The sequence below is a fragment of the Phaenicophaeus curvirostris genome, chromosome 30 (genome assembly GCF_032191515.1).
Source record: "Phaenicophaeus curvirostris isolate KB17595 chromosome 30, BPBGC_Pcur_1.0, whole genome shotgun sequence".
NCBI lineage: Eukaryota > Metazoa > Chordata > Aves > Cuculiformes > Cuculidae > Phaenicophaeus > Phaenicophaeus curvirostris.
In genome coordinates, this window is record NC_091421.1 from 4,039,253 (window position 1) to 4,058,450 (window position 19,198).

At 53.2% G+C, this 19,198-nt stretch overlaps 1 protein-coding gene across 1 annotated transcript in view; it reads left to right on the top strand.

Annotated features, from left to right (window-relative positions):
- LOC138732363 (hydrocephalus-inducing protein homolog) overlaps window positions 1-12,051 on the top strand; it is a 91,433-nt gene extending 79,382 nt beyond the window's left edge. Inside the window, 4 exon segments of the mRNA XM_069878948.1 lie at window positions 6,688-6,807; window positions 7,761-7,960; window positions 8,469-8,593; window positions 11,936-12,051. Coding sequence (XP_069735049.1) covers window positions 6,688-6,807; window positions 7,761-7,960; window positions 8,469-8,593; window positions 11,936-12,051 — 561 coding nt within the window.
- The last annotated feature ends 7,147 nt before the right edge of the window (window positions 12,052-19,198 follow it).

Here is a 19,198-nt window from a genome sequence, read left to right on the forward strand (position 1 = left end):
CTGCTTGGAAGGGATGTCAGCATGGATGATCATGCAAATGGTCTGATGGTCTTTACAGGCTTCTTATTTACCAGCCAGGAACACTCACCTGCTCTTTGTTCAGCTCCAGATGAGCCCAAACTCTGTGCTTTATGCAGTCACCCCCCCACTATCTGTGATAGTGTAAAGAAGGAAAATCTGTAGAGTTTTCTCTGTAGGGGCAGAGAAACTGGGGGAAAGGAGGGGGAAGAGGGATGATGTCAGAGTGCTGGAGCACCTTCCATGCAAGGACAGGCTCAGAGAGTTGGGATTGCTCAGCCTGGAGAAGAGAAGGCTCTGAGGAGACCTCAGAGCAACCTTCTAGTACCTGAAGGGGCTCCAAGAAAGCTGGGGAGGGGCTGTTGACAAAGGCTTGTGGTGATAGGACGGGGGGAATGGGGATAAACTGGAGAGGGTCAGATGTAGATTGGGAAGAATTTCTTCATGATGAGAGTGGTGAGACACTGGAAGAGGTTGCCCAGGGAAGCTGTGGCTGCCCCATCCCTGGAGCTGTTCAAGGCCAGGTTTGATGGGGCTTGGAGGACTCAGATCCACTGGGATGTCCCTGCCCAGGGCAGGGGGGTTGGAACTGGATGATCTTTAAGGTCCCTTCCAACACAAACTATTCTATGATTCTATGTGTTTTGGGTGGAGGGGGATGATGTGTTTTGAGGGGAGAGGGTGGTGTGTTTAGTGGGGAGAGGGATTCAAGTAGCTTTGCTGTTTTCTTTACTCTTGGTTCTTTTCCCATTAAAAGGAGTTTCTCCAGACCTGCCCCAGGCCTTTGTGGGAGGGGAGGGAGCGCTGGGGTCAAACGGCACCCAAGAGGTGCAAAAGCCCCACTGAGCCCCAAATTAGAGCCAGGGATTCCCAAAGGGCATGAAGCCCTCCCCCCAAGGGCTCCAGAGGGACAGGCAATGGCAGGAGGGGGCTCTCCTGTCCCCTTCTCCAGGAGATGCAGCCCTTTGGCAGGGGAGCTCGGACAGTCGGGTTCCTGCAGGACTCCTGGACACAGCCCCATGCTGGAGGCAGCAGGGATTTATTGATTGGCAGTGACTGACCATGACCCAGTAGGGGCCCAGGTGGCCAAGAAGGCCAATGGCATCTTGGCTTGGATCAGACACGGCGTGGCCAGCAGGGCCAGGGTGGTTCTTCTCCCTCTGGACTCGGCACTGGGGAGACCGCTCCTCAAATCCTGGGGTCAGTTCTGGGCCCTCAGCACAAGAAGGATGTTGAGGCTCTGGAGCGAGTCCAGAGAAGGGCAATGAAGGTGGTGAAGGGGCTGGAGAAGAAGAGGAGCGGCTGAGAGAGCTGGGGGTGTTTAGCCTGGAGAAGAGGAGGCTGAGGGGAGACCTCATTGCTCTCTGCAACTCCCTGAGAGGAGGTTGTAGAGAGGAGGGAGCTGGGCTCTTCTTCCAAGGGACAGGGGACAGGATGAGAGGGAATGGCCTCAAGCTCCACCAGGGGAGGTTTAGGCTGGACATTAGGAAAAAATTTTTCATGGTAAGGGTGATTGGTCCCTTGCAGAGGCTGCCCAGGGAGGGGGTTGAGTCAACTTCCCTGGAGGGGTTTATGGCCGGGTGGACGAGGTGCTGAGGGACATGGGTTAGTGATTGATGGGAATGGTTGGACTCGATGATCTGGTGAGTCTCTTCAGACCTGGTGATTCTATGATTCTATGATCTCCAGATCTTTCCATTCCACGCAGTGCCAGGCATAGAAGAACACGTGGCTGTTGTGCGACAGGGATTGCTCACAAAATTTTTTGCCTCCTGGCTTTCTTTAGGAGAAATGTTATCATTGAAATGTTGGATGATATAACAGGAAACTTGCCAGGTTTCTTTGAAATCTCCTGGAGGAAGCAGGAAGTGATGGAAATTGAAGAGATGGCTGAATGGAGGCAAAACAAAAGTGGTTTTGGTGACTTAATTCTGTTTTCCACTTGTTCTCCTCCACTGCATGGCAACCTGGCTTTGTTGCTGCTGCAGACACTGCTCCCTGGCCCCTTCTGAAGAGAAAGGGATAAAATAGACCAGGTATTTCTACCTCAATGGGATGTTTGGAATTCTTACATGTGGACATAAAGTTCTTTAGAAGTTAGTCTGTGCAGGAGACCTGATGAAATGTTGGAAGAAACCAGATGGTTCTTGGGCGAAGGAGGCCAACTTTTTCTGATTGTTGGAAATCCTCTAACCTGCTCCTGTTCCCATCAGTCACCGTCCTTTCTCCAAGAGTTTGGAACTGCTCTGTAGTCCAGAGGCAGCTGCCGTGTGGTTCCTGAGGGGGAAGAGCAGGAATTGATTTCAGCAGCTCAATGATTTCTCAGTTTGCTGAAGAAGCAATCTGTAATGTGGAAATGTCAGATCTGCTGGAACGGAAAATCTGTCTGCGTGAAGGGTAAGTCAGGTCTGCCTGTGTCTGCTCCTGGGCAGTGATTGCTCAGAGTTTTGGTTGAGGAGAAGCTCAACGTGAGCCAGCAAGGTGCGCTCGCAGCCCAGAAAGCCAATCGAATCCTGGGCTGCAATAACAGAAGTGTGGCCAGCAGGTCAAAGGAAGTGATTCTGCCCCTCTGATCCTTTCTGGTGAGACCTCAGCTGGGGTTCTGTGTCCAGTTCTGGAATCTTCAATGTAAGAAGGAGATGGAGCTGTTGGAGCAGGTCCAGAGGAGGCTAGAGGGATGATCAGAGGGCTGGAGAACCTCCCATACGAGGACAGGCTGAGGGAGTTGGGCTTGTTCAGCCTGGAGAAGAGAAGGTTCCAAGGAGACCTTATAGAGGCCTTCCAGTACCTGAAGGGGCTCCAGGAAAGCTGGGGAGGGACTGTTCACAACGGCTTGTGGTGACAGGGCTGGGGGGGGACAGGTATAACCTGGAGAGGGGCAGATTTAGACTAGATATTAGGGAGAATTTCTTCACCATGAGAGTGGGGAGGCCTTGGAACAGGTTGCCCAGGGAAGCTGTGGCTGCTCCATCCCTGGAGGTGTCCAAGGCCAGGTTGGAAGGGGCTTGGAGCCCCTGATCTAGTGGGATGTCCCTTCCCAGGGCAGGGGAGTTGGAACTGGGTCATCTTTAACGTCCCTTCCAAGCCTAATATTCTATGATTGTAGGATTTTAATCTCCATGGAAGGGCCTCCAGTTCTTCAGGGCTTTGTCAGCTCCTCTTCTCCTGCCTTCTGGATAAATTCTGCTGGGAAATGTCCAGAGCCCAGAGGTTTCCCATGTTGGTTTAACTCTGCCAGCCTTGCCCAGGGCTCTGTCTCCCCGACCGTATTTATTTCCCGAGTGCTGGATCGCTGCCTGCAGGGTTTGTAGGGAGGCATCCTGGCCTGGCTGCTGGAGCTCCTTTCCAATTGAGCTCCCTGCTCGTTTGCTCTGTGATCCTTCAGGACGGTCTTTAACTCCAGCCTTGATTGCCATCGCTTTTGGGGTCTGGCAGTGGAACCTTTCCAGGGAAAAGGCAGAGGAGGCAGGGAGCACAGTGCGGTCGGGTCTGTCCCTGCAGAGCTTGGGGACTCGGTCACTGGGGAGTTGTCCTCTTCTCTCTTCTGCCTATGCAGTGCTACAGACTAGGAGAAGTCTGTCTAGAAAGCTGCCTGGAGGAGAAGAACCTGGGGGTGTTGGTTGAACAGGAGCCAGCAGTGGCCCAGGTGGCCAAGAAGGCCAATGGCATCTTGGCTTGGATCAGACACGGCGTGGCCAGCAGGGCCAGGGAGGTTCTTCTCCCTCTGGACTCGGAACTGGGGAGACCGCTCCTCAAATCCTGGGGTCAGTTCTGGGCCCCTCAGCACAAGAAGGATGTTGAGGCTCTGGAGTGAGTCCAGAGTAGAGCAATGAAGGTGGTGAGGGGGCTGGAGAGCAGGTCTTACGAGGAGCGGCTGAGAGAGCTGGGGGTGTTTAGCCTGGAGAAGAGGAGGCTGAGGGGAGACCTCATTGCTCTCTCCAACTCCCTGAGAGGAGGTTGTGGAGAGGAGGGAGCTGGGCTCTTCTCCCAAGGGACAGGGGACAGGATGAGAGGGAATGGCCTCAAGCTCCACCAGGGGAGGTTCAGGCTGGACATTAGGAAAAAATTTTTCATGGAAAGGTCATTGGGCAGTGGCAGAGGCTGCCCAGGGAGGGGGTTGAGTCCGCTTCCATGGAGGGGTTTAAGTCACGGGTGGACGAGGTGCTAAGGGCCATGGGTTAGTGTTTGATAGGAATGGTTGGACCAGATGATCCGGTGGGTCTCTTCCAACCTGGTGATTCTATGATTCTATAGAGCCCTCTAAGACCCCCATAGGGTCCCCAGCATCCCTCTAGAGCCCCACAGGACCCCTCTAGGACAACCAGAACCCCTCTAGGACACCCAGGAACCCTCTAGGGACCCCCAGGACCCCTGTAAAGCCCCCAGGACCACTCTAAGATGCACAGGACCCCTATAGAGCCTCCCAGGACCCATTTAGTGATGCCAAGGACCCCTCTAAGGACCACCAGGACACCCCTAGGACCCCTTTACAGACCCTCAGGATGCTCCTAGACCCTCCAGGACAACACTAGGGCTCCCCAGGACCCCCTGAATCCTTCTAAGCTCCACCAAGGCCCCTCTAGAGCCCCCCAGCACCCCCCTAGGCACCCCCAGGACCCCTAGAACCCCTTTATGGACCCCCAGAACCTCTCTAGGGATCCACAGTATCCCTCTAGACCCTCCAGAACATCTCTAGAGACCCCCCAGGACCCCTTGAATCCCTCTAAGACCCCTCAAGTTCCCACTAGAGCCCTGCGGGACCCCCAGGACCACTCTAGAACTTCCAGGACCCCTCTACAGACACCCAGGACCCCTCTAGACCCTCCAGGGCCCATCTAGGGACCTCCAGGACCAACTGAATACCTCTAAGAACCCCCAAAGCCCTTCTAGGGAACCACAGGAACCCTGTAGAGCCCTCCAGGACCCCTTTAGAACCCCACCCAGGATCCCTCTAGCGACCCCCAGGACCTCCTTAATCCCTCTAAGAACCCCCGAGTTCCCTCTAGATCCCCAAAGGACCCCTCTAATGTTAACCAGGACTACTCTATCGACCCCCAGAACACCTTTACAGACACCCAGGACCCCTCTAGGAACCCCCAAGACTTCTCTAGTTCTTCCCAGGATCCTTCTAAGACCCCCCGTAGGGCCCCTCTGGACACCCACAGAATTTCTTTAGGGACACCCAGAACCCCTCTAGGGACACCCAGGATCCCATGAATCCCTTTAAGAACCCCAAGGCCCCTCTAGGGACCCCAAAGACCCATCTACCGACCCCCAGAACCACATTATGAACCACCAGAACCCCTCTAGAGACCCCACAGGACCCATCTAGTGACCCTTCAGGACCCCCTGAATCCCCCTAAGAACCTCCAAGTCCCCTTTAGAGCCCCGAAGGACCCCTCTAGGGAAAATCAGGACCCCTCTAAAGATCCCCCAAACCTCTTAAAGGACCCCAAGGACCTTTCTAGGGACCCCCCCCAGGACTCGCAGAACTTCTTTAGGGACCCTCAGAACCCCTCTATGCCCCCCCTGGACCTCTCTAGGGACCCACAGGAAATCTAGGAACCCCCAGGTCCCCTTTAGACCCTCCAGGAACACTCTAGAGCCCCCCAGGACCCCTCTAGGACCCCCCCAATTCCCTCTAAGACCCCCAAGAACCCCTCCAGGGACCCGCAGAACTTCTCTAGAGACCCACAGAATACCCATAGAACCTCAAAAGCCCTCTAGAACCCCCCCAGGACCCCTCTAGGGTTCCCCCCGGGGCAATTGGGATGGGAAATAGGGAGAAGGAGCCGCTTGTGGAAGAGAATCTTGAGCCTCCTGCAGTACTGGATAGGGCCACACGGCGGCAGCACTGAGCGGGGGACGCTACTTTCCTCTTTTTATCCCCAAATTAATCCTGGAGAGTTCGAGAGGCGGCCTGGAGCTCCCTAAAGGGGCTCTGCTGACCCCTAGAGGGGTTCTGGGGTCCGTAGAGGGGTTGTAAGAGGTCTTAGAGGGGTCCTGGGGACTCCAAGGGGGTTTTGGGGTCCCTAGAGGGATCCTAGGGGGCCCTGGAGGGGTTGGGGGGTTCCTGGAGGTGTTCTGGGCTTCCCTACAGAGGTCCTGGGGTCCTTAAAGGGGTTCTGGGGGTCCTACAGGGGGCTTGAGGGGTCCCTAGATGGGTCCCGGGTACCCTAGAGGAGTTCTGTGGGTCTTAGAGGGAGCCTGGGTGGCTCCAAAGGGGTCCTGGCATCCCTATAGGGGTTCTGAGGGGCTCCAGATGAGCTCTGGGGGTCCTAGATGGGTTCAGGGGTGCTCCAAAGAGGTCCCAGGCTTACCTATAGGGGTCCTGGGGTCCCTAGAACAGTTCCGGGGGGTCCTAGATGAGTCCTGGGCTTCCCTATAGGGGCTTTGAGCCTCCTAGAGGGGTCCTGGGGGGCACCAGAGGGGTCCTTGGGTCCCTAGAGGGGTCTGGGGGTGTCCTAGAGGGGTCCTAGGGTCCCTAGAGGGGTTCTAGGATCGCTAGAGTAGTTCTGAGGGGTCCTACAATGCTCCTGTTTCCCCAGAATGAGCCAGGCAGGTGTGCTCATCAAGGGACACTATTTCACAGGAGATCATGCTTGGGTTCTTGATCATTAATCTTCCTCTCAGCTGAACCTCTCACTGCTTTCTGTCTTGTGTCTCCAGTTCTCAACAGTTGACCTGGGACAGAGCTTGTTCCAGCCTGTCTCATCAGAGATTGTATTTCAGAGCTACGTTCCCTATGAGGTCTATGAAATGCCACTGGTTCTGAGGAATATAGACAAGGTAAGTGCTGGGATATAGAGGTTTGATATTACAGAAACACAGAGCGGTTTCAGTTGGACAAAACCTTTAAGATCATCAAGTCCAATCGTAAGTCCAGCCCTGGAACGATGTCTAACTCATTTTTAAGCACCTGTAGGGATGGTGACTCAACCACCTCCCTGAGCAGCCTATTCCAATACTTGACAAGCCTTTCAGGAAAGAAATTCCTCTTAATATCTTAACTGGGGGGTCATCGTGATGTCGGTAAGTTAACTGCTCTCATCTTCTGCATCAGTTTTCCCTGCTGAGGGAAAACTTCTCCCTCGTTTCTTTACAGCCCCTTTGAAACTCCCCTAGCTTTCTCCTTGTTTCTGGGGTTATCTCTGTTCTTTTGGGTTCCTCCTTTTTCTCCAGCTTGCTTTTACTCCCAGTAAGGCCACAGCATCTGTGGTCTCCTTCTCTTGCAAGGGAATTCCTTCCTTGCCCCTGGAGGGCCCCTCTGGAGGTGTGACTGCATGGATGTGTGCAGGCAGAAGCAAGCAGGTTCTTTGGGCTGGTTGATGGTGTGATTGCAACTGAATACAGCTGGTGTCTTCCCTGCCTTGTCCTTCCTTCCCAGTGGGACATTGCCCAGCTGCTTCTGACCTAGAGGTTTTTTCCCAGGGATTCAATCTCACCCTCGTGTGGTCTGTATATTGACCTCTGGAGTGAAAAGGTGCTCTGGAAGGGTGGCCAAGGAAGGATTTTGCTAGGGTGTGGCCAGGTCTCTTCTCATCTTTCTGCAAGTGCAAAATTGTAGTTTCATGTCTTTCCTGCAGGTTCCTCGGCGGGTGAAGGTCGTCATGGAGAAGTCACTGTATTTCAAACTGGTCGTCCCCAGTGGTGTGTGCCGTAAGTCTTAGAAACAGCAGTTTTCCTTTTGCCATGGGGATGGCACTAAATGCCCAGAGCCGAGACTGTTTCTTTCCTTGCAGGATTATTTCCACCAGCTCACCTGCATCACGGAAAGGGAAACGTTTAATGTGCCCGTTCGAGCTATTGGTGCTCGAGCTATCCTGGATTTCCCGGATGAGCTGAACTTCTCCTCCTGTCCAGTCAAGTACACCACCCAGAAAACTCTGCTCATTCGCAACGTCGGTAATCGGGTGGCCCACTACTGCCTCAGCCCTGAGAGGTAACGGAGCTCATCTCTTTTGTGCAAAACATTGTTTTGCGATGATGTAGCTGGTGAGCAGTAATGAAAAGGAACCAGAGTGCATGAGCTGCTGTGTTGTCATTGGTAGAAATGTGCAGGAAGTGGGTTCTGAGGTTCCTTACAGTGTTTTAAGCATGATGTAACCATTGACCAAACTCTGCAAGCTGCAGAGAATCACCAGGTTGGAAAAGACCCACCAGATCATCGAGTCCAACCATTCCCATCAATCACTAAACCATGTCCCTCAGCGCCTCATCCACCCATCCCTTAAACCCCTCCAGGGAAGGTGACTCCACCACCTCCCTGGAATGGATCCCTTTGTGAAGGAGAGTCAGTAGCTCTGATTGTGGATGTTGTGTTTTTCTTCTGCTGACCGTGGTTTGGTTGCTTCTTGCTTGCATAAGTAAGCTGAAAGGAGCTAGACTGCAAAAGGAATGTAGTCCCCCAGTCTCCCACAATAGTCTCGATATCTCTCTTTGTGTTGCAGCCCTTTCTCTGTCAGTCCATCCATTGGGACCCTTGGAACTGGTGAATCCATGCAAGTAACAGTGGAGTTCCACCCGCTGAAAACTGGGGATCATTCCAAATCCCTGCTAGTTCACTATGACACGGGTAAGTTTCAGTGCCAGAAATGAGCAGATGAGAGGAAAAAGCTGAGTCCTCCTGTGTGTCCTGTGTCCCAGTGTGCTGGCCCGTCCCTGGGGACCCTGGTGTCACCAGGGTGTTCTCCATTCCACATGGTCCTGCACTTGGGACACAACAACCCCATGCAGGGCTACAGGCTTGGGGAAGAGGGGCTGGAAAGCTGCCTGGTGGAGAAGGACCTGGGGGTGTTGGTTGGCAGCAGCCGAACATGAGCCAGCAGTAGCCCAGGTGGCCAAGAAGGCCGACAACATCTTGGAGCAGCAATCTATACGTGCGTGTGTGTATTTGAAGATATCAGTAGGAGTCACCTGAGCTCTAGAATAAACGGTGAATGTTGAGGTTTGAGCTAAAGCAGAATCAATTTTCTAACTTTTTAGCTCAGCCTCCTCTAAGGAGCATCCTTTTCTGAGAGTTATCCACGTGGTTTTTCACACAGTCTGTCTCTGGAAGGGATAACACTTGGAACTGAAGATTCTCACCAAAGTCACAAGGCATTGCAATGCAGAAAGGCCATTCTTCAGGTTTATTTGCTGTGGAAAACAAGGTTGCATGCAGGAGTTGGAGCCCTCCACCCACAGCACGCTGGGAACTGGCGGTGTTCGCTCCATGGCTTGCTGGGAACCAGTGTCCTTCACCCCTCAGCATTCTTGGAGCTGGAGATGTTCACCCAACTGAAAGCTGGGATCAGGTGTGTCCCCCCCCATGGCACGCTGAGAGATGGACTCCATCACCTGCAGATGCAGAGAGCTTGAGATTCTCACCCCAAAGCATGGTGGGAGCTTGAGATTCTCACCCCAAAGCATGGTGGACCCCTCTAGGGACCCCTCAAGCCCCCTGTAGGACCCCCAGAACCCCTTTAGATACCCCAGGACCTCTATAGGGAAGCCCAGAACCCCTCTAGGAATCCCCCCAACCCCTCCAGGACCCCTTAGAATCCCTCTAGGGACCTCAGAACCCCCTTCGAGCCCCCAGGACCCCTCTAAGACCTCTTACAACCCCTCTACAGACCCCAGAACCCCTCTAGGGGTCAGCAGAGCCCCTTTAGGGAGCTCCAGGCCACCTCTCAAACTCTCCAGGACCAATTTGGGGATAAAAATAGGAAAATAGCGTCCCCATGCTCAGGGGTACTGCGGCGGCGTTCAAGATTCTCTTCCACAAGCAGTTCCTTCTCTCTATTTCCCATTCCAATTGCCCCGGGGGGAACCCTAGAGGGGTCCTGGGGGGGTTCTAGAGGGCTTTTGAGGTTCTATAGGTATTCTGTGTGTCCCTAGAGAAGTTCTCCTGGTCCCTGGAGGGGTTCTTGGGGGTCTTAGAGGGAATCGGGGAGTGGCCTAGAGGGGTCCTTGGGGTCTGTATAGTGTCCCTGGAGGGTCTAAAGGGGACCTGGGGGGGTCCTAGATTTCCTTTGGGTCCCTAGAGCAGTCCAGGGGGTTCATAGAATGGTTCTGGGGGTCCCTAAAGAAATTCTACGGGTCCTGGGGGGGGGAGCTCTTAGAAGGATTCTAGGGGGCTTTAGAGGGGTCTTGGGGGTCCCTAGAAGGGCCCTAGGGGTCCTTAAAGGGGTTCTGGGGGTCATTAGAGGGGTCCTGGTTGTCCCTTAAGGGGTCCTTTGGGGCTCTAAAGGGGACTTGGAGTTTCTTAGAGGGATTCAGGAGGTCCTGAGGGGTCGCTAGATGGGTCCTGTGGGGTCTCTAGAGGGGTCCTGAGGAATCCTACAGGGGTCCTAGGGGGCCCTAGAGGGGTCCTGAAGGACATAGGGGCATCCTGGGGCTAACTAGAGGGGTTCTGGTGAGTACCTGGAGGGGTCCTGGTGGGTCTTAGAGGGGCCCTAGTATTCCCTAAAGGGGTGCTGGGGGTTCTAGATGGGTCTTGGGGGGCTCTAGGGGCTCCTAGAGGAGTCCTGTGCATCCCTGGAAGGGTCCTGAGAGACCCTAAAGGGGTCTTGGGGGGCTCTAGACCTTGCCCAGTCCATCAGCACCAGACCCCTGGAGCTGGATCATAGTCCCTTCACTTCACGGACATGCAGGACAGAGTGAGATTATGCAGGGAGATCATTAAGAAAAGTTTTAAACCTCCGTGTTTCTCTGGGCAGGACAAGGAATCCTCAGTGGACACATCCTTCTGAGGCCAGTTATGGTCGCAGCACAAGGTTCACTTAGAAGCCAGAAAATTCATGCTCGAGGTCTGAGAGGAGATTTCGGTAAGCACTGGCTCTGGACGTTCAGGGCTTCCTACCCCCAGGATGGTCTGTGCTGGGGACCGGCTGCTTCATGTCTCCACCAGAAGAGAGAAGAGGACAACTCCCCAGTGACCGAGCCCCCAAGCTCTGCAGGGACAGACCCGACCGCACTGTGCTCCCTGCCTCCTCTGCCTTTTCCCTGGAAAGGTTCCACTGCCAGACCCCAAAAGCGATGGCAATCAAGGCTGGAGTTAAAGACCGTCCTGAAGGATCACAGAGCAAACGAGCAGGGAGCTCAATTGGAAAGGAGCTCCAGCAGCCAGGCCAGGATGCCTCCCTACAAACCCTGCAGGCAGCGATCCAGCACTCAGGAAATAAATACGGTCGGGGAGACAGAGCCCTGGGCAAGGCTGGCAGAGTTAAACCAACATGGGAAACCTCTGGGCTCTGGACATTTCCCAGCAGAATTTATCCAGAAGGCAGGAGAAGAGGAGCTGACAAAGCCCTGAAGAACTGGAGGCCCTTCCATGGAGATTAAAATCATAGAATCATAGAATATTAGGCTTGGAAGGGACGTTAAAGATGACCCAGTTCCAACTCCCCTGCCCTGGGAAGGGACATCCCACTAGATCAGGGGCTCCAAGCCCCTTCCAACCTGGCCTTGGACACCTCCAGGGATGGAGCAGCCACAGCTTCCCTGGGCAACCTGTTCCAAGGCCTCCCCACTCTCATGGTGAAGAAATTCTCCCTAATATCTAGTCTAAATCTGCCCCTCTCCAGGTTATACCTGTCCCCCCCCAGCCCTGTCACCACAAGCCTTTGTGCACAGTCCCTCCCCAGCTTTCCTGGAGCCCCTTCAGGTACTGGAAGGCCTCTATAAGGTCTCCTTGGAACCTTCTCTTCTCCAGGCTGAACAAGCCCAACTCCCTCAGCCTGTCCTCGTATGGGAGGTTCTCCAGCCCTCTGATCATCCCTCTAGCCTCCTCTGGACCTGCTCCAACAGCTCCATCTCCTTCTTACATTGAAGATTCCAGAACTGGACACAGAACCCCAGCTGAGGTCTCACCAGAAAGGATCAGAGGGGCAGAATCACTTCCTTTGACCTGCTGGCCACACTTCTGTTATTGCAGCCCAGGATTCGATTGGCTTTCTGGGCTGCGAGCGCACCTTGCTGGCTCATGTCGAGCTTCTCCTCGACCAAAACTCCGAGCAATCACTGCCCAGGAGCAGACACGGGCAGACCTGACTTACCCTTCACGCAGACAGATTTTCCATTCCAGCAGATCTGACATTTTCACATTACAGATTGCTTCTTCAGCAAACTGAGAAATCATTGAGCTGCTGAAATCAATTCCTGCTCTTCCCCCTCAGGAACCACACGGCAGCTGCCTCTGGACTACAGAGCAGTTCCAAACTCTTGGAGAAAGGATGGTGACTTATGGGAATGGGAGCAGGTTAGAGGATTTCCAACAATCAGAAAAAGTTGGCCTCCTTCGCCCAAGAACCGTTTGGTTTCTTCCAACATTTCATCAGGTCTCCTGCACAGACTAACTTCTAAAGAACTTTATGTCCACATGTAAGAATTCCAAACATCCCATTGAGGTAGAAATTCCTGGTCTATTTTATCCCTTTCTCTTCAGAAGGGGCCAGGGAGCAGTGTCTGCAGCAGCTACAAAGCCAGGTTGCCATGCAGTGGAGGAGAACAAGTGGAAAACAGAATTAAGTCACCAAAACCACTTTTGTTTTGCCTCCATTCAGCCATCTCTTCAATTTCCATCACTTCCTGCTTCCTCCAGGAGATTTCAAAGAAACCTGGCAAGTTTCCTGTTATATCATCCAACATTTCAATGATAACATTTCTCCTAAAGAAAGCCAGGAGGCAAAAAAATTTGTGAGCAATCCCTGTCACACAACAGCCACGTATTCTTCTATGCCTGGCGCTGCGTGGAATGGAAAGAACAGGAGATCATAGAATCACCAGGTGGGAAGAGACCCACCAAATCAACCATTCCCATTAATCACTAACCCATGTCCCTCAGCACCTTGTCCACCTGGCCCTTAAACCCCTCCAGGGAAGGGGACTCAACCCCCTCCCTAGGCAGCCTCTTCCAGGGACCCTTTCCCAGAAAATTTTTTTCCTGATATCCAGCCTGAACCTCCCCTGGCAGAGCTTGAGGCCATTCCCTCTTGTCCTGTCCCCTGTCCCTTGCGAGAAGAGCCCAGCTCCCTCTTCTCCACAACCTCCTTTCAGGGAGGTGCAGAGAGCAATGAGGTCTCCCCTCAGCCTCCTCTTCTCCAGGCTAAACACCCCCAGCTCTCTCAGCCGCTCCTCTTCTTCTCCAGCCCCTTCACCAGCTTCCTTGCTCTTCTCTGGACTCGCTCCAGAGCCTCAACATCCTTCTTGTGCTGAGGGGCCCAGAACTGACCCCAGGATTCGAGGAGCGGTCTCCCCAGGGCCGAGTCCAGAGGGAGAAGAACCTCCCTGGCCCTACTGGCCACGCCGTGTCTGATCCAAGCCAAGATGCCATTGGCCTTCTTGGCCACCTGGGCCCCTACTGGGTCATGGTCAGTCACTGCCAATCAATAAATCCCTGCTGCCTCCAGCATGGGGCTGTGTCCAGGAGTCCTGCAGGAACCCGACTATCCAAGCTCCCCTGCCAAAGGGCTGCATCCCCTGGAGAAGGGGACAGGAGAGCCCCCTCCTGCCATTGCCTGTCCCTCTGGAGCCCTTGGTGGGGGGCTTCATGCCCTTTGGGGATCCCTGGCTCTAATTTGGGGCTCAGTGGGGCTTTTGCACCTCTTGGGTGCCGTTTGACCCCAGCGCTCCCTCCCCTCCCACAAAGGCCTGGGGCAGGTCTGGAGAAATACCTTTTAATGGGAAAAGAACCAAGAGTAAAGAAAACAGCAAACCTACTTGAATCCCTCTCCCCACTAAACACACCAACCTCTCCCCTCAACCCAATCATCTCCCCTCCCCATCATCCCCCTCCACCCAAAACACATAGAATAGTTTACGTTGGAAGGGACCTTAAAGATCATCCAGTTCCAACCCCCCTGCCCTGGGCAGGGACATCCCAGTGGATCTGAGTCCTCCAAGCCCCATCAAACCTGGCCTTGAACACCTCCAGGGATGGGGCAGCCACAGCTTCCCTGGGCAACCTCTTCCAGTGTCTCACCACTCTCATCATGAAGAAATTCTTCCCAATGTCCAATCTACATCTGACCCTCTCCAGTTTATCCCCATTCCCCCGTCCTATCACCACAAGCCTTTGTCAACAGCCCCTCCCCAGCTTTCTTGGAGCCCCTTCAGGTACTAGAAGGTTGCTCTGAGGTCTCCTCAGAGCCTTCTCTTCTCCAGGCTGAACAATCCCAACTCTCTGAGCCTGTCCTTGCATGGAAGGTGCTCCAGCACTCTGACATCATCCCTCTTCCCCCTCCTTTCCCCCAGTTTCTCTGCCCCTACAGAGAAAACTCTACAGATTTTCCTTCTTTACACTATCACAGATAGTGGGGGGGTGACTGCATAAAGCACAGAGTTTGGGCTCATCTGGAGCTGAACAAAGAGCAGGTGAGTGTTCCTGGCTGATAAATAAGAAGCCTGTAAAGACCATCAGACCATTTGCATGATCATCCATGCTGACATCCCTTCCAAGCAGGGTGCGAATTCCTCTTTGAATGAGGCTCTGATGGCATATAATTCCATGGTGATCTCTAAATGCATTCTTTATGTTTACTCTCAGACAGACACACAGAGATTCCTAGTTTATTTTCACTGTTCTAATTAATTTATTCAATTAGCCAATAGGAACTTTAGTCAATAGGCACTCAAAGAAGTTTATAAATAGGCGTTTCTGAGCACCTTTCTTTCTCCTTAGCTGACAGCAGTTGCTTCCTGTCTCACCAATTCTATGCAGATCCACGAAGACACTCGGAATTGTTTGGATCCTGCAATGCAGAGACACACAAATATCTGAAAGTGCTACGTGAGCTCGTTGCCCCATTCCAACATTGCTAGACAGAAGGGTTAAAATACATCATCTTGCTATAATATCTCATAACGTGAAAGAAATTGTTACTGGCAATATTTTAGCTTCTCAGAGGAAGCTTCTGCATCTGAAAAGAAAGCCTTCATCTCTATTACACTACAGCCTGATACACAGAGAGCGGCTTTCTAGTCAGAACAAACTCTACTGTGCGCAGGCAGCCGGGATCAGACGTCACCCGGCTAAGGTACCTCAGTGAATTCCACCAGCACTTGAAGAAACAATAGAAAAAGAATCTTTGCCTTTTAGCTAACTGGTACCTAACACCTGTTTTCCTTAGCATACAAATGGTTCTACCATAGAATCATAGAATAACCAAGTTGGAAAAGACCCACCGGATCATCGAGTCCAACCATTTTTCTATCAAAAAGGATGAGTAATTATTAAATGCCAACAGCGGCTTCAGGAACTGAGAGCTTTTATGATATTTGAGTGCAACCAGAATGTGTTTCTTTCACTCAGAACAGCTCTCATAAGGAAGATTATCATAGAATCATAGAATAATTTGGGTTGGAAGGGACCTTAAAGATCATCCAGTTCCAACTCCCCTGCCATGGGCAGGGACACCTCCCAATAGATCAGGGGCTCCAAGCCCCATCCAACCTGGCCTTCGACACCTCCAGGGATGGGGCAGCCACAGCTTCCCCGGGCAACTTGTTCCAGGGTCTCACCACTCTCATGGTGAAGAAATTCTCCCTAATATCTAGTCTAACTCTGCCTCTTTCCAGTTTATCCCCATTGCCCCTCGTCCTGTCACCACAAGCCTTTAGGAACAGCCCCTCCCCAGCTTTCTTGGAGCCCCTTCAGGTACTAGAAGGTCTCTATAAGATCTCCTCAGAGCCTTCTCTTCTCCAGGCTGAACAACCCCAAATCTCTCAGCCTGTCCTCATCTGGGAGGTGCTCCAGCCCTTGGATCATCTCTGTAGTCTCCTCTGGACCCATTCCAGCAGCTCCATTTCCTTCTTATGTTGAGGATTCCAGAACTGGACCCAATACCCCAGAGGAGGTCTCACAAGAGAGGAACAGAGGGGCAGAATCCCTTCCCTCGACCTGCTGGCCACACTGCTTTTGATGCCGCCCAGGACACGGTTGGTTTCTGGGCTGTGAGCGCACACTGCCAGCTCACGTCGAGCTTCTCTTCCTCTGTGCAGTAAATAAACACATGTACCTTGCCAGCAAACCTCGAAAATCGTGGGTGCATTTGTTATCAAGCGTGAGGTGCAGCCCTCTGTCTCTCCACTTTGCTGCAGACGGTGGCCTTGATATTCAGCGACAGGGACTGGCTCTTCTTGTTGACGTCACACTTGATGTTGAAGACTAGCTGTCCTTCTTGTTTCGGTGTCAGGACAACCGTAATGGGAAGCCTGGGGAGAGAAGACCTTGTTTTGCTCCGTTCACTCTCTCTCAGCTATTGTGGCCCCACGTTGCCTGCTCTACAGGAGAGAAGCTGTGGTGGGACTCCAGACCTAGGAGAAACCAGGAGAGCATTCTGCTCTGCCGGGGCCTCCCCTGATGGAGCAAAGCTTGGTGAGAACCGTTTAGGGTATGATGATGCTGTGCAATAAAATCATAGAATCATAGAATCACCAGGCTGGAAAGGATCCATCGGATCGAGTCCAACCATTCCCATCAATCACTAAACCATGTCCCTCAGCGCCTCGTCCACCCCTCCAGGCAAGGTACAGATGCACCTTGTGGGTTGGAAGAGTAGCCAGAGGGGTCTCTAAGGGGGATGACAAGGAGACCATCAACACGAGAAGCCACGTCCGTGCTTACTTGACGTTGCTGCTGCACACTCCAACTGTGACAAACTCGACCACTCGTGTCTTGGGATCCAGCCGCGCATGTTTTCGTCCCTTCGACTCCAGCTTGTGCCTCTTTGAAGTGAGATAGTCAGAGTCCTCTAGCTCGAAGTGGTAGCTTGGCATCAGGCCTCTCCCTTTCACAGTCACTTTTGGGCCCTTCAGGTTTGGTATCAGGTTAGGAATTCTAGGAAGACAGGGACTGCTATTAGCCAGAGAAACATTTCCAGGCAGCCAGCTTCTTGCCTGTTTGCTCGTACGCCAGAGACGGTGGCATCTTATCTCTGTGCGAGCACCAACAAGCAAATCCAATAGAATTGAGCTCCCTGTCACAGAGATCAAACGGCAGAAGCACAAGCATTTATGTGTATAGAGACCAACTGCAGCACACAGCTCGCTGTGTAGATAGGGGGAACCATGCTGGGCTAATATAGAAGCAAATCTAGGGACCGGCTTGCCCCCTGGAAAGCTTTTCTGGGTGTCTTGTTACTGATTTTACAACACTCCAGGAGCTTCTTATTCATAGAATCATAGAATCACCAGGTGGGAAGAGACTCACCGGATCGTCCAAGTCCAACCATTCCCATCAATCACTAAACCATGTCCCTCAGCACCTCGTCCACCCAGCCCTTAAACCCCTCCAGGGAAGGTGACTCAACCCCCTCCCTGGGCAGCCTCTGTCACTGCCCAATGACCCTTTCCCTGAAAGTTTTTTTCCTGATGTCCACCCTGAACCTCCCCTGGCAGAGCTTCAGGCCATTCCCTCTCGTCCTGTCCCCTGTCCCTTGCGAGAAGAGCCCAGCTCCCTCCTCTCCACAACCTCCTCTCAGGGAGTTGCAGAGAGCAAAGAGGCCTCCCCTCAGCCTCCTCTTCTCCAGCCTAAACACCCCCAGCTCTTTCAGCTGCTCTTCTTCTTCTCCAGCCCCTTCACCAGCTTCCTTGCTCTTCTCTGGACTCGCTCCAGAGCCTCAACATCCTTCTTGTGCTGAGGGGCCAGAACTGACCCCAGGATTCGAGGAGCGGTCTCCCCAGGGCCGAGGCCAGAGGGAGAAGAACCTCCCTGGTCCTGCTGGCCACGCCATGTCTGATCCAAGCCAAGATGCCACTGGCCTTCTCGGCCACCTGGGCCCCTGCTGGCTCGTGTTCAACCAACACCCCCAGGTCCTTCTCCTCCAGGCAGCTTTCCAGCCAGTCTTCTCCTAGCCTGGAGCTGCACAGGGTTGTTGTGCCCCAAGTGCAGGACGCGGCATTTAGCCTTGTTAAACCTCATCCCATTGGCCTCAGCCCAGCGGTCCAGCCTGTTCAGATCCCTTTGCAAAGCCTCCCTTTCCTCCAACAGATCCACGCTTCTACCCAGCTACAATGTCTTTTCCCAGTGTCTACATACCTGCTTCTACCAAGGCTGGGGATCATCTTTCTTTGCTCCTGTATGGTGGTTGTTTCTGCTGCCTGTTTCCAGCTCCACACTCCCACCCACCCCAGCTGGAGACAATACAATGACTACCCATCAGTTGCATGAGCTGAAAAGCACCTGGATGTTTCCTACCTGCAGGACATGACGCTCTTAAACACCCCGACGTGCACTGGAGAGAATTTCATTTGGAAGAGCTGCTCCTTGCCAGCAGGGATGGTGCCGCTGCTGGGCTCGACAGAGAAGGGCTGGGTGGCATTGGTGGTGTTCAGAGACAATGTCTGGGAGGAAGACGTGGGCTCCGGAGCGTGCTTCACCTGGCTCAAACAATGGCCTGACTGGACCTTCGCAGAGGCAGCAGGAGTGGAGGAGGTGGAGGAGAAATTCCCTGTGGTAAGAAGAGGTTATATCAGGATATTTTTCAAGGAGAAAAACCTCTGCCTCCTGCTGCAGGTGGACAGGGGGGAGCTGGGATGCACTTGGAGCATCCATGGCGCAAGCGTTTTCAGCAGGAGGACTCTCAATGAAGAGCAGGGAGAGCAGTCAGCTTGCTTTTTCATAGAATCATAGAATCACCAGGTTGGAAAAGACCCATTGGATCATCGAATCCAACCCTCCCCATCAATCACTAAACCATGTCCCTCAGCACCTCGTCCACCCACCCATTAAACCCCTTCAGGGAAGGTGACTCAACCCCCTCCCTGGGCAGTCTCTGCCAGTGCCCAATAACCCTTTCCCTGAAAGTTTTTTTCCTGATGTCCAGCCTGAACCTCCCCTGGCAGAGCTTGAGGCCATTCCCTCTCATCCCGTCCCCTGTCGCTTGGCTTGTTGTGCACAGTAGAGAGAAAGCTTTGGGGAACAGTATTGCTCTGTCCTTCACACCCGTTCCTTCCTTTTTCTGTGTCAGGCTTTTATAACCCATGACCAGGCAGCCTTTGCACCGTGGAGCAGACCAGCCTCAGCACAAATGCGCTGAAGGAGGGTTCATTTTAGACTTTGCATTTGCCCTGGACCAGGGAAATTGCACCCAGACAGCGTGACTGCAGCAAACTCATTGTCACAGCATCGTTTTTTCCAGTCTCAGATAATTCCTAAAGAGGTGCCCTGGTGCCCCCTTCCCAGTCCTGACCCACAACG